Genomic DNA, 16589 nt, shown 5'->3' with positions numbered 1-16589 from the left:
AGACTATAGTTGGGAAGGTAGACTACTTAATATTGATGTAGTCTAGTTTCACCACAAAAGTTAGAAAATATCCCGGTTAAATATACCCATTTTTACCCCAAGTCTATTACAGAATAGGACCATTGTATAACCAATTTCCATTTTCCGGGCAAAACTTTTACATGAGGCTTTTAAATACAACGTCTTAGTTTTACTCAGATGATTCAAACAATGCATGATACAGTTTATAGCCTGGACTGCATTGAATCAAAGTAGATTTAATGCACTTGAAATTATTTGGGAGAGAGAAAGATGGTTAACCATGGAAGAGATCACAGGTTTGTCACTGGTAAGTGACAGATTTCATCCTCACGTAAAGCCTATTTAAATTAATTCAGTGTTGGGCTCATTTGGGATTTTCTAACCTAACTTAGGTTAAGAAAAATCCCTCTGTTCATTTAAACATTCTATACGCGAGGAAAGTGGGTACAAAAACACTTATAATACCTTAACAATCATGAACAATATATTATAATATATACTGGAGGTCATCTGGCTTGCTACTTAGGGTAGGTAGCCTCTGTACAAAAGACTAAACACTAGGATACTTCCTAAGCAAGAAATCTGAAGTATATACTATCCTTAATTAATGAATATGGGAAGCCCTCAATTGTGTTTAATGTATACGTCTGCTGTCTGCCCCAGATGCCAAGACACTAGTGTATGGCACCCCTGTATACATCTGCCGTCTCTCCGGTGCCAAGCATGGCACTCTGCCTCTCACTCTTGGGACTTTTAGTCACCATTAAACAATTAAGGATGAAGGCTATTATCCAATCGGCTTGATCAAATCACTTAAAAAAAACACCTTATCGACTTCATGTTAATTCTCAGAAATTTTAATTTGAAATTGTTTTCCTTTGGTTGATTACAAACTTATCATGATACAGAGACTTCTGGTACAGTTTCGTATCATTATTTGATGTGGATATGTTTTGATATTTATTACACCAGCGTTCATACAGCTGTCTATGTTCATCAAAGGGGTCTTATGCTACGGGAAAGTCAAGAACTACACAAATAATTAGAAAGTACCATGTATTATCCTGTGTTTACGTGGAGAGAGAGACACGTGATATGATTGTTGAGGCTGCCTTGTCCTGCGGAAAAGGGCTTCATAGATTTTTAAATGGCATCTAAAAACAATGTGAAGTGAAAATATATTTTTATTTCAGGCTTTGCGGGGTTTTCGAAGTAATAATATTAGGTGAAGATAATGACATTATTATTTTATTTTGTTTTAGAGGAGAAATGACTTCTGAAGCTTCTTATGTCAATTACGGAGTCTAATATCTACAGAATTGTTTCGTCGTATTTGAAATCATTATTTAGTATATCTGACATATGAACATATGATATTTGAGCTTTTGCTCAAATATCAGGTATTTGATATTTGGGTATTTGCTTCAATATTATAATGTTTTGTTTATATATATATATATATATATATATATATATATATATATATATATATATATATATATATATATATATATATATATATATATATATATATATATATGACGTGCATGGAATTCAAATAAAATTACAGGCTTCCAATATGCACCTCAATATGTTGCTTAATATGTATAATATGTAACTTAATGTGTAGTTGTAACGTTTAGCACCAATGAGCAGTCATTTATAACAACTTACAGAGCAATTCCAGCAGCCTAATAGATCTCTCGGTTAATTCAAGAACATGAATAAGGTGATCTACCAGCTTATTAGGTCATGGGATAAGTACAACTGGATATGTGTTGAGTGAAGAACAGTATAAAGGGGGCCCAGATGCTACGGCGCAGCCCAAACCAAGGTTTTCAACATACATTTAAGAACAGGTAGATATCATCTTATGTTAAGGGTCAATATTTCTACAAGTCTTCCTCTCTCTCTTTGGGCAACTATAAGTCGAAAATATGGAGGAATTGTGTTTATTGCTCTTGATTATGGCCAGGCCACTCGTGTATGTCTACGATTAGCAGCTATTGTCATCAAAAATATGTACACTTTCCAAAATTTTCAATTATATCTAATAGCCTAGAATTTACTTCCCAGAGCAGAAATCTGAAAATGCATTAATAAACCCAACAGTTTACTATAATCACAGGGATTTTTGTATGTATGAAAACGGTGTGAAATTTACTTACAAATAGATGGAAGAAACAGAAGCGAATGTTTTACAGAGACTAGGTGAGCGGTGATGATTGGGCAATTGTTAATCCTTAGACAAGACATGTTCCTTGGTAACAGCCGACGGTCAGATGTCACCTGTTGATCAGATCACCGCCATTGTCCTTGTAGCAGCCAAGTAACTTATGCCAGCGAGGCAACAGACGACGCTGATAACATGATGAAAGAGGTGACTCGCTTCCCCAAGTGTAGCAAGGTGAAGGTGGCTGCTGACCTCCTGGTGACCCCTGGTGACCCCTCGTCTGGGGTCTTCTGTTCCTGTTGACATTGAAATCCCTCGTGAAGTGATGGTGTTAGTTCTTGAAAACATTAATGCACATTTCTTGATAATAAGGATATTTACATTGTTTCCTTATGATAAGCACAAATTATCGACAGTCAGAATAAATAAATAATAGTTTAACACTGATGCTTTCGTAAGTTTTAAGGACTAGTTGGTATTCCTCTGACTGGAACCTATGCCATTGGCCCATTGAAACAAATGAAAAGGATTTGTCAGTTCTCCAAATAAAGTAAATATAACATACACACACGGATTTACTCTATAACCCAACCCTTCCTACGGATAGACAGTACGTTTTAATACTAAACGTAAAAAGTACATTCCTGACTGTCTCCATAGTACATAAATACACTTAATTGTGCTGTTACATTTACTTCCCCATATATTCACCTCATTTTCTGTAAATACGCGCACAATTCTTAGGTTGAAGTTTTCGTGGTCAGGTAAGTTTTAAATATAAAGAATTTCTTTTTCAGTTTTATTAAACAATAGAGATTTCATAAAAAATTGAAAATATCTTGAGTTACTTTATAATTTATTGAAAGACTTTAGTTTTGTTTTATTAGCTTTATAAAATTGTAATATCAATATAGCTATAGGTTAAGTACTCATTGTAATTAAGAAGCAATAAATGCTATTTACATGTGTGTCCTCCAACACTCCCAAGGTTAGGTTAAGTCGTGGTTTTCTATACAACTTTTCAGGTAAACTCTAATATTCACAATATTTTGATGCGATGCTGGCGATTAGTGTATTTATGTACTATGCCGATAGTCAGGATTATACTTATTACATTTAGTATTAAAACGTACTGACTATTCGGAGGATTGATGTTATAACTCAAACCAACACACAAAATATGAGACGAGAGAGGATGAAGAGGCAGGAGGCTCTTCACCTCCTACCTAACCTGAAGGTAGGTGCCTTCAGGTAGAACCTACCTGAAGGAGGTGCGGGAGTTCGTCCACCACCGCCTCAGCACCCCTAGCTCTGGAAGTCCTCGCAATTCTTGTATTTTGCTTCTGTTTTACCCATGATCCTGTTGATGACGCGCTTGGCCTTCATGGAGGCGCGCATTAGGCTGCGGTTCCTACTGGGGAGAATACCATCATTAGTTTAGGATAAAAGTTTAGAATAACGTTCTTAAATGTATGATATACACAACGTGGTTTCCAAGAATGACAGCAGCTGTAGCTACTATGGTTGGGATGTACAAAATATGTGCTGTTGTCTTCAAAGAAAGTCCACTGTTTGTATCGTAGGAATTCTAAAGGACATTATAAATAATTGAAACGGCCTAGCTAACCATCTAACCCAGCTTGTCCTAAGCCTAAATAAGCAACCCTAGGCTTAACATATGCTAGATTAGGCCTAATTTAATACATATATGTACTATACAACGTCTAAACAAATTTGATTTAGTTGATGCCATTTTTCTCGACCCTTGTAAAAATGAATATCACAAAACACGGATCTTTTCAGGTTCAATATAATTTTTTTTGTGAACACTTCACTTATAATAGTTACAGCTGCTATATTTTTCAGAGAACAGGTCAGAGATTAAATAGTGCTACCACCATAGAGTTTCTTTCACCCTATGCCCCTGTTACCTAGCAGTAAAATAGGTACCTGGGTGTTAGTCAGCTGTCACGGGCTGCTTCCTGGGGGTGGAGGCCTGGTCGAGGACCGGGCCGCGGGGACACTAAAGCCCCGAAATCATCTCAAGATAACCATACACCATAATCGTGTCAACTGTTAAAATAACTGCCATGAAAGGTATTTGAACATTAATCAAAGAAAGTGAAGTATCCCACTTTCTTAAACATGACGGATACTTCAACATATTTAAAAACTATTGAATTCACAACATGGTTTTAGTCATGGCCGCCCGTGTTTAATTCACTCTCGGTCTTAATTAGTATATTTCAAACAGTTGACAGAGGAGGAGAAGATTACGACATTCTTTATCTCGACTTAAAGCAAGAGTCTTTGATGGTGTGACTCACGAGAGATTCATTAGAACATTAGGGACTAGGGGGGGGGGGAGGGGGTAATCCTAAATTGGATTAGGGTTTGTTGATTTCCAAGACCAGAGAGTTGGGGTAGATGAAATTAAGTAGAATTCTGAGCTTTGGAGATAATAAGAGTTGCCAGGTATCAACTACACAGTGTTGAAATTGCGAAATTTGAATGTAAAAAATACTTATGAGACCGTGAACTATGTGGCAGTGTCTACGGTGTATGTTGATTGTACTATGCGTCGGTGGACCGTGTAAATATGTACTGTGTAACTGTGACGGTGGATTGTGTGACGGTGTACAGTGAATTTGGGATTTCCTATCCCATAACTCATCTTAAACTTTGCCCTTCTAGTTTTCCCTGGAACACTACACGCCAATCTGTTTACAACCAGGTCCCCAATAACTGCTGGATAAAGAGAGGCGACACAGTTATGGATCCATGCTCAGTTTCAACAATTTTGTAGCTCTCGGGTACCTATTTACTGCTAGGCAAACAGGTGCATCAGGTGAAAGGAAACATTACCCAACCGCTTCCGTTTTTCCGCAGGAATTGAACCCGAGAACTTCTGGCTGTTTCTGACGAGACATTTCACGTGGTCACCCATCCAGTGCTGACCTTAATTATAATTAGGGTCCCGGTAGTACAGTCGAATTCCGGGTTCGAATCCCGGGCAGGACAGAAATAGTTAGGCACATTTCTTTTCACCTAATAGTTGTTGGGTTGCATCCTGGGCGGGGTCAGTAATTCGACCATGATTGGGGGGGGGGGGTCGTAGATAAATGCCTAACGTGTATGAATACACTCTGGCTTCCTGTCCCCCGGCACTGAATTATATGAATGATAACATAACTGATCGTGAGCACTGGCCTCGCCTCTAGTATCTAAGAGACTACAGGCTCTCCTTTACATACTGAGGAGGATTAATCATGCCATAAGTATATGAGGACCTATAGCCAAATTGCACATCAAAACATAAAAAGTACATGAACTAGGCACTCAGGTGTACCAACAGGGACATTTGGAGACGCGTTTGGGCATTCGATGAAGATTGATGAAGATTAAGGCAGCCAAAAGGTGGCACGGGCATGAATAGCCCGTAAGTGGTGGCCCTTATGAGCCATTACCAGTATCAATAGATGATACTGGAGATCTGTGGAGGTGCGACTGCACCCTACCTGACGGGAGATGTCTCCCGTGTTGAGCATGGGTTAAGAGACATTTAAACGTTTGGTGAGTTACCCCTAAATATTAACATCATAAAGAAAACGAATACCATTTTCTTTAACAGGCGTTATTTGGTAAACTATTGAAACCTAAGACGCTTTCCCATACCTCACTATTTTCATTCCCCTCTCAACCCGCGGGTCTATCCATAGGCACAACTCAAAATGCTGATTGCCTACCCATCAAACAGCCGCTACATTTTCTCGTCTTCTTGAGACTACAGTGTGCCTAACTTCCGTGTCGGTGTCAACGTCTGTATGCAATACTGTAGTTAGTAGTTACACTGATAAGATAACACTGTATCTTGCAGAGAATACAGTACAACAACGTCGCTGGAAACTAATAACCAAGTGACGATGTTTCCACCCGACCTGGACTCCCTATTAACCCGTCCCGGACTCCCTATTAACCCGTCCTGGACTCCCTATTAACCCGTCCTGGACTCCCTATTAACACGTCCTGGACTCCCTATTAACCCGTCCAGGACTCCCTATTAACCCGTCCTGGACTCCCTATTAAGCCGTCCTGGACTCCCTATTAACCTGTCCTGGACTCCCTATTAACCTGTCCTGGACTCCCTATTAACCCGTCCTGGACTCCCTATTAACCTGTCCTGGACTCCCTATTAACCCGTCCTGGACTCCCTATTAAGCCGTCCTGGACTCCCTATTAACCTGTCCTGGACTCCCTATTAACCCGTCCTGGACTCCCTATTAACCCGTCCTGGACTCCCTATTAAGCCGTCCTGGACTCCCTATTAACCCGTCCTGGACTCCCTATTAACCTGTCCTGGACTCCCTATTAACCCGTCCTGGACTCCCTATTAACCTGTCCTGGACTCCCTATTAACCCGTCCTGGACTCCCTATTAACACGTCCTGGACTCCCTATTAACACGTCCTGGACTCCTTATTAAGCCTCATTTATTTAATATGAATTGGTTGGATAATTCATGTAATGTATCTTGGAACAAAGGATTATATGCCTGTAATTATATATTAATGAAAATGCATTGCCATGTAATTTTTTTTAAATAAAACAAATAACTCAAATTTCTTATTCTAAATTAATATGCAACTGAAGGCATCAGTAAAATATATCTTCATTAACAATAATGAACTCAACAACATTATATATATTCAATATTGTATTATGCAAACCTCTTCTAATTAGCTTAACACTCTCAGCTCTAGGCCATAATTATGATATATCTATAATTTGATGATAGTTAACAAGGTAATTAAGTAGTTTAGCGAACATACCTGGACACACAGCCGTCCTTAACTGTAGACCTAATGACAAAGGAGGAGTTGCAAGCTACTGTTAAAAAATAGTTAATCTTTAGACAAAATCATAAACACAGGAGACAGCTGTTATCAACACAATTTGGCCCAATTTGTTACAGATAACTCCAAGACTGAATTGACAGGTTAGGCAGTATTAAGAATCCATAAACTAACAAGCTAATTTGTATATTTTTTATCGACAGCCTCAGAAATAATTATGATTAACAAACTCAACAACACATAATAAACAGTTAAATAAAACAACATAAGGAACTCTTAAATAAAAATTAAAGTTAAATAAATTACAAAGTGGCTCCATTAAACCAAGTATTAACAATCTACTAAAACAAAAACAACACGACCACACAAACTCAAAACAATTGAAGAGTATCCAAAGGTTCTGCTGTTGTTCTCACCTCGTCCAGCTTCTCTCCTTAGGGGCCTCTTCCTCCTCGCTGGGCTCCACCTCGCCCTTGATCCGTAGCTGGTTGAGGATGCCCACTAGCAGGTCGTCACACTTGTGGTTCATGCCCACGCTGATCTCCATGAACTTGGCGCCGTAGCTGCACGCCAGGTCCCGTCCATCTGTCCGGGGATGACATGCTGTGTCAGGCAGGGGTTTGGCGGGGCCTGGGGCCAGATTCACGAAGCAGTTACGCAAGCACTTACGAACGTGTACGTCTTTTCTCAATCTTTGGCGGCTTTGTTTACAATTATTAAACAGTTAATGAGCTCCGAAGCACCAGGAGGCTGTTTATAACAATAACAACAGTTGATTGGCAAGTTTTCATGCCTGTAAACTGTTTAATAAATGTAAACAAAGCCGTCAAAGATTGAAAAAAGATGTACACGTTCGTAAGTGCTTGCGTAACTGTTTCGTGAATCTGGCCCCTGGTCTTCACCAAACATATCCAGGGACTGAACAAATCTACAAGGGCCGTGACGAGGATTCGAAAATACGTCCGAGAGCATCCCAGACGCTGCCTTAATCGACTGAGCTATATCTAGCAGCGTCTGGGATGCTCTCGGACGTAGGTTCGAATCCTCGTCACGGCCCTTGTGGATTTGTTCATTTGATACATCACGCTATTGTGCTTTCTGTGTGTAATACCCAGGAACTCGTTAAACACAGGCAAACAACAGCATGTTGACCAGACCACACACTAGAAGTTGAAGGGACGACGACGTTTCGTCGACTTGAGAATGGTCCGGGACGGACCGAAACGTCGTCGTCCTTTCAACTTCTAGTGTGTGGTCTGGTCAACATACTTCAGCCACGTTATTGTGACTCATCGCCTGCAAACAACAGCATACACACCTGGGTATACTTTGTATCACTAGAACAATACATCACAAGCACCCGCGCCATACACGTGGCCAAAACAACTCACCATCAACATTGACGGCCCGGGATCGAACCAGTTCACACTTGTTGGCGACGAGGATGACCGCTCGACCACGAAGGAGCTGATGCTGGTGGAGGGTGGAGAGTTCCTCTCCCGCCCGCTGGAAGGATGCCTTGTCGGTGATGCTGTACATGATGAGCCACCCATCAGGAGGCACGGCCCGGCTCACCTCCTCCTGTCACCACACACACATTAATACACATATATACACTCTCGAAATTTACATAAATACACTCTCGAAATATACATAAATACACTCTCGAAATATACATAAATACACTCTCGAAATATACATAAATACACTCTCAAAATACACATAAATACACTCTCGAAATATACATAAATACACTCTCGAAATATACATAAATACACTCTCAAAATATACATAAATACACTCTCGAAATACACATAAATACACTCTCGAAATATACATAAATACACTCTCGAAATATACATAAATACACTCTCGAAATATACATAAATACACTCTTGAAATACACATAAATACACTCTCGAAATATACATAAATACACTCTCAAAATACACATAAATACACTCTCGAAATATACATAAATACACTCTTGAAATACACATAAATACACTCTCGAAATACACATAAATACACTCTTGAAATACATATAAATACACTCTCGAAATACACATAAATACACATAAATACACTCTCGAAATACACATAAATACACTCTTGAAATACATATAAATACACTCTCGAAATACACATAAATACACATAAATACACTCTCGAAATACACATAAATACACTCTCGAAATATACATAAATACACTCTCAAAATATACATAAATACACTCTCGAAATACACATAAATACACTCTCGAAATATACATAAATACACTCTCGAAATATACATAAATACACTCTCGAAATATACATAAATACACTCTCGAAATACACATAAATACACTCTCGAAATACACATAAATACACTCTCGAAATACACATAAATACACTCTCGAAATATACATAAATACACTCTCGAAATATACATAAATACACTCTCAAAATACACATAAATACACTCTCGAAATATACATAAATACACTCTCAAAATATACATAAATACACTCTCGAAATACACATAAATACACTCTCGAAATACACATAAATACACTCTTGAAATACATATAAATACACTCTCGAAATATACATAAATACACTCTCAAAATATACATAAATACACTCTCGAAATATACATAAATACACTCTCGAAATACACATAAATACACTCTTGAAATACATATAAATACACTCTCGAAATATACATAAATACACTCTCAAAATATACATAAATACACTCTCGAAATACACATAAATACACTCTCGAAATACACATAAATACACTCTCGAAATATACATAAATACACTCTCGAAATATACATAAATACACTCTCAAAATATACATAAATACACTCTCGAAATACACATAAATACACTCTCGAAATATACATAAATACACTCTCGAAATACACATAAATACACTCTTGAAATACATATAAATACACTCTCGAAATACACATAAATACACATAAATACACTCTCGAAATATACATAAATACGACTCTTGAAATACACAAACTGTACCTATCACTGTGTTGTGTATTACATAAAGCCGCTAGTTACAGTTAATGGGAATAACTTATCAATTATTTAGTTTACAATTTATTGGAAATAACACTGTATATAATTATGATGAAGGTATTATATACATCCGCTATGTGTGCTCATATTTACTAATAAATACACAATGAATAGGACTTCCGATGTAGTTACACCTATACACACACTGGAACAAGACACACACACACACACACACACACACACACACACACACACATACTGGAGCAAGACACCCCCCCCCCCCCCCACACACACACACACACACACACACACAGAAGCTGGAACAAGAGACACACACACAGACACACTGGAACAAGACACACAGACGCTGGAACAAGACACACAGACGCTGCAACAAGACACACAGACGCTGGAACAAGACACACAGACGCTGGAACAAGACACACAGACGCTGGAACAAGACACACAGACACACTGGAACAAGACACACAGACGCTGAAACAAGACACACACACAGACGCTGGAACAAGACACATACACAGACACACTGGAACAAGACACACAGACGGTGGAACAAGACACACAGACACACTGGAACAAGACACACAGACACACTGGAACAAGACACACAGACGCTGGAACAAGACACACAGACACACTGGAACAAGACACACAGACGCTGGAACAAAACAACCCACCTGGAAGTCCTCTGGAGTGGTAACGTTGACGAAGACAATCTCAGACTCCTGGCTGTTCAACAGGATAGACACAGACTGCTCCTTCTCGTCAGCTGGGGGGAGAGAAAGTAGTTAATCTGGAGGATACTGGCCAGGTAATTTGCCTCACGTACACCTTAACATTAAAAGATAACACCCTGGTGTACACTTCAATGGGTGTACTGTACAGGAAGTATACTGTAGCGGAAGGATAATACACATTAAAAATACACCCACAAAGCGTGAAGTATACTGGAAATATACACATACATATACGCTGAAATACATGTGAAGACCCTCATAAATACACACCTGCCAAAGCACAAAAAGCAGACTTAGCTGACAAGTATACATAGTGTCAACAAGCCAGAGAGCCCACCACACAGTGTCAACAAGGCAGAGAGCCCGCCACACAGTGTCAACATGGCAGAGAGCCCACCACACAGTGTCAACAAGGCAGAGAGCCCACCACACAGTGTCAACAAGCCAGAGAGCCCACCACACATTGTCAACAAGGCAGAGAGCCCACCATACAGTGTCAACAAGGCAGAGAGCCCACCACACAGTGTCAACAAGGCAGAGAGCCCACCACACAGTGTCAACAAGGCAGAGAGCCCACCACACAGTGTCAACAAGGCAGAGAGCCCACCACACAGTGTCAACAAGGCAGAGAGCCCACCACACAGTGTCAACAAGGCAGAGAGCCCACCACACAGTGTCAACAAGGCAGAGAGCCCACCATACAGTGTCAACAAGGCAGAGAGCCCACCATACAGTGTCAACAAGACAGAGAGCCCACCATACAGTGTCAACAAGGCAGAGAGCCCACCACACAGTGTCAACAAGGCAGAGAGCCCACCATACAGTGTCAACAAGGCAGAGAGCCCACCATACAGTGTCAACAAGGCAGAGAGCCCACCATACAGTGTCAACAAGGCAGAGAGCCCACTCATACAGTGTCAACAAGGCAGAGAGCCCACCATACAGTGTCAACAAGACAGAGAGCCCACCATACAGTGTCAACAAGGCAGAGAGCCCACCACACAGTGTCAACAAGGCAGAGAGCCCACCACACAGTGTCAACAAGGCAGAGAGCCCACCACACAGTGTCAACAAGGCAGAGAGCCCACCACACAGTGTCAACAAGGCTGAGAGTATCTTTCTTCACCCACCACTCTATCGCCTTTACTTACATAGTCCACGTTCATGTAGAGTAGTTTCCCCTTAAGAGTCAAGATGCATCAGCTGACCAGGACAGTGCCAACCATGAGAGGCACTATAGAGGCACTATAGAGGCACTATAGAGGCACTACAGAGGCTGTTACGCGTACAGTCCATTCATAAGACAGCGTGTTTATATGGGCGGGGACGGTTGTCAACGCAGGATATGCCAGCATCAATGGAATGGATGAACGTTCCACTCATAAATCACAATTGCGTGATGCATCAAATGAACAAATCCATCAAGGGCCGTGATGAGGATTCGAACCTGCGTCTGAGAGCATCCCAGACGCTACCCTGTCGTAGCTCAGTCGATTAAAGCAGCGTCTGGGATGCTCTCGGACGCAGGTTCGAATCCTCGTCACGGCACTTGTGGATTTGTTCATGAATGAACGTTATCCGGCCTCGGGAACATTCGGATTACACGTACACCCAGATAATATGATATGTCAAATAATTACATATAGCATATAACCTCTCGATAACACGTTATGCAATAAGTTAGATGACATAACACACATGGCAGAATGTTATGTTATCTATGTTAGTGTGTTATCTCCACCTGCGGAGGTGGAGATAAAGGTGAGAGTAAAGGAGAGTACGAAAGATGGAAGGAAAACCAATAGACAGGAGAGAAAATTAAGAATGTTTCCCATTGTTCTGCGTTCCACTCCCTCCAAACACTGGATCAGTTCCGGGGTCTACTGGGACCCTGGATTTGGAGAATATTACCCGAGGGCCGCTGTGACACCTTGCTCACAGGTGTCGCATAACTCAATCACTTCTCCCAGTCACTCATAGTCACTCCCCTACCCCTCTCTCACTCTCCCAGTCACTCCCCTACCCTTCGCTCACTCTCCCAGTCACTCCCCTACCCTTCTCCCACTCTCCCAGTCACTCCCCTACCCTTCTCTCACTCTCCCAGTCACTCCGCAACCCTTCTCCCACTCTCCCAGTCACTCCCCTACCCTTCTCCCACTCTCCCAGTCACTCCCCTACCCTTCTCCCACTCTCCCAGTCACTCCCCTACCCTTCTCCCACTCTCCCAGTCACTCCCCTACCCTTCTCCCACTCTCCCAGTCACTCCCCTACCCTTCTCCCACTTTCCCAGTCACTCCCCTACCCTTCTCCCACTCTCCCAGTCACTCCCCAACCTTCTCCCAGTCACTCAGTCACTCCCCAATCTTCTCCCACTCTCCCAGTCACTGCCAGTCACTCCCCAACCTTCTCCCAGTCATTCCCACTCACTTCCCTACCCTTCTCCCAGTCACTCCCCAACCCTTCTCCCAGTCACTCCCCAACCCTGAAGCTATGTACAGTGGACTACACACTGCTGGAGTGACCCAGCCTCAACATAGCAAATCAGTAAACACAAGCACCAATATTATGACCAATCAAAACAGTGCCTAATTAGTGTCCAATAAGTGCCCAAATAATACCCAATTAGCGTAAAATTAGCACCCAATTAATTTTCAATTAGCACCGCATACTCCAAGTAAATGGTTACATTCTTATGCTCTCTGACCAATTATATATTTTGATAATTGATTTTTTTTTCGTGTAAACGTTCTTTAAAAAATTACCAAAATATCCGCGAAAAAATTAAAAAAAAAAAATGGATATACTTCAACCAGACAGGATAAAATATATTCCATGATAACCGATCAGGATTTTAAATTGATTAATGGAAGAGTTTTAATATATATAATTAATAATTGTATATAATTGTGCAAACATCAGTTATTGAAATCTTATATAGAGTCGTCGTTGTTATCAATGGTTTGATTTTTCTGGTTAGCTGCTTGGCTACCTGTTTGGTTGTTTATGTGGCCGGATGTCTAGCTGGCTGAATTGTTTATGTGGCCGGATGTCTAGCCGGCTGAATTGTTTATGTGGCCTGATGTCTAGCTGACTGAATTGTTTATGTGGCCGGATGTCTAGCCGGCTGAATTGTTTATGTGGCCTGATGTCTAGCTGACTGAATTGTTTATGTGGCCGGATGTCTAGCCGGCTGAATTGTTTATGTGGCCGGATGTCTAGCTGACTGAATTGTTTATGTGGCCGGATGTCTAGCTGGCTGAATTGTTTATGTGGTCGGATGTCTAGCTGGCTGAATTGTTTATGTGGCCGGATGTCTAGCTGACTGAATTGTTTATGTGGCCGGAAGTCTAGCTGGCTGAATTGTTTATGTGGCCGGATGTCTAGCCGGCTGAATTGTTTATGTGGCCGGATGTCTAGCCGGCTGAATTGTTTATGTGGCCGGATGTCTAGCCGGCTGAATTGTTTATGTGGCCGGATGTCTAGCTGGCTGAATTGTTTATGTGGCCGGATGTCTAGCTGGCTGAATTGTTTATGTGGCCGGATGTCTAGCTGGCTGAATTGTTTATGTGGCCGGATGTCTAGCTGGCTGAATTGTTTATGTGGCCGGAAGTCTAGGTGGCTGAATTGTTTATGTGGCCGGATGTCTAGCTGGCTGAATTGTTTATGTGGCCGGATGCCTAGCTGGCTGAATTGTTTATGTGGCCGGATGTCTAGCTGGCTGAATTGTTTATGTGGCCGGATGTCTAGCTGACTGAATTGTTTATGTGGCCTGATGTCTAGCTGACTGAATTGTTTATGTGGCCGGATGTCTAGCTGACTGAATTGTTTATGTGGCCGGATGTCTAGCTGACTGAATTGTTTATGTGGCCGGAAGTCTAGGTGGCTGAATTGTTTATGTGGCCGGATGTCTAGCTGACTGAATTGTTTATGTGGCCTGATGTCTAGCTGACTGAATTGTTTATGTGGCCGGATGTCTAGCTGGCTGAATTGTTTATGTGGCCGGATGTCTAGCTGGCTGAATTGTTTATGTGGCCGGATGTCTAGCTGGCTGAATTGTTTATGTGGCCGGATGCCTAGCTGGCTGAATTGTTTATGTGGCCGGATGTCTAGCTGGCTGAATTGTTTATGTGGCCGGATGTCTAGCCGGCTGAATTGTTTATGTGGCCGGATGTCTAGCTGGCTGAATTGTTTATGTGGCCGGATGTCTAGCCGGCTGAATTGTTTATGTGGCCGGATGTCTAGCCGGCTGAATTGTTTATGTGGTCGGATGTCTAGCCGGCTGAATTGTTTATGTGGCCGGATGTCTAGCCGGCTGAATTGTTTATGTGGCCGGATGTCTAGTTGGCTGAATTGTTTATGTGGCCGGATGTCTAGGTGGCTGAATTGTTTATGTGGCCGGATGTCTAGCTGGCTGAATTGTTTATGTGGCCGGATGTCTAGCTGGCTGAATTGTTTATGTGGCCGGATGCCTAGCTGGCTGAATTGTTTATGTGGCCGGATGCCTAGCTGGCTGAATTGTTTATGTGGCCGGATGTCTAGCTGGCTGAATTGTTTATGTGGCCGGATGTCTAGCTGGCTGAATTGTTTATGTATCCGGATGTCTAGCTGGCTGAATTGTTTATGTGGCCGGATGTCTAGCTGGCTGAATTGTTTATGTGGCCGGATGTCTAGCTGGCTGAATTGTTTATGTGACCGGATGTCTAGCTGGCTGAATTGTTTATGTGTCCGGATGTCTAGCTGGCTGAATTGTTTATGTGACCTGATGTCTAGCTGGCTGAATTGTTTATGTGACCGGATGTCTAGCTGGCTGAATTGTTTATGTGACCTGATGTCTAGCCGGCTGGTTGTTTATCTGGCTAGATGTCTAGCGGGATAATATCGCAGGAGAGGAGGGGAGGGTGTGGCACTCATGCTTGGCAAGGCACCAACCAGAGTGCCGCCATTGCCCCCTGTGGTAAGGTCAATGGCCCGCTCTCACCCCCCCTGTGGACGTGCGGTCTAATGATGTAGTGTAAATGTTTCTCTTTCTCCTTATGGCCCTCTTTTTTAACAACCTCTTTGGCACACTTTCTATTTTCGTGCCTTTACCAGGCCGCTATCCTCTTTATTTTGCCTCTATGTAACTATTTTACCGCTTGCGTTCACTCCGGTGACACAAACTCTTCGTCAGACGCGCGCTGACGTCTGGCCCAATTGAGATGATTATTATTATTATTAACATCTTTATTGACAAAATTAATTACAATTTTGCCTAATCTGAGGATTTTGATAGTCTTATTAAATTGAGGTTAATGCTAGTATTCACTGTCACGCAGGACAGAGGGTCATACATAAGACAATAGGTCTAAACTGTAGGCTGAAGCACATATATATCACGGTTACAATCAATGTTTTAATGTGTGGATATGTGAAAACAACTTTCTATTGTGCACTGATCAAAAGAGAGCTGATGACTACTGTCTTCAACAGTGTCGCCACCTGGCCCTGATTTGAGGATGTATATGGCCCATGCCAACGATGTAAGGATCGTGAGTTGACCAGTTCTGCTTTGTTTACGTGGCTGCGTCCGCGCCGCCCCTGTAGAGGTTGGTGGCACAACTTCAGCGCTTCGTTCTTATCTGTTAGATTAAGGTCCTGCAAGATACGCTATGCGTGCTGGTGGCGGGAATGTTGAGGTGGGGCCTAAAGGCGCCAGTGTGACGGCTCGTCTACTGGGAATTAATGACGCGATGTGTCCTCCTATTGTGAGATTGTCACAATA

General features: G+C 41.7%; 1 protein-coding gene across 1 annotated transcript in view; it reads right to left on the bottom strand.

Moving 5' to 3' along the window:
- Positions 1-1532: 1532 nt before the first annotated feature.
- Positions 1533-16589, bottom strand: part of LOC123766870 (GTPase RhebL1) — a 38437-nt gene continuing 23380 nt past the window's right edge. Inside the window, exons 2-7 of the mRNA XM_069307502.1 lie at positions 10769-10860; positions 8438-8627; positions 7463-7631; positions 7023-7052; positions 3457-3605; positions 1533-2490 (exon numbers count right to left, since the gene is read on the bottom strand). Of these exons, the coding sequence (XP_069163603.1) occupies positions 3500-3605; positions 7023-7052; positions 7463-7631; positions 8438-8627; positions 10769-10860 (587 nt within the window). The 3' untranslated portion in view covers positions 1533-2490; positions 3457-3499. The remainder of the gene's footprint in view (positions 2491-3456; positions 3606-7022; positions 7053-7462; positions 7632-8437; positions 8628-10768; positions 10861-16589) is intronic.

Source organism: Procambarus clarkii, chromosome 60 (assembly GCF_040958095.1).
Source record: "Procambarus clarkii isolate CNS0578487 chromosome 60, FALCON_Pclarkii_2.0, whole genome shotgun sequence".
NCBI classification, from domain to species: Eukaryota; Metazoa; Arthropoda; class Malacostraca; order Decapoda; family Cambaridae; genus Procambarus; species Procambarus clarkii.
The sequence above is the reverse complement of the archived record's forward strand: the minus strand, read 5'-3'. Positions and strand labels throughout refer to the sequence as shown.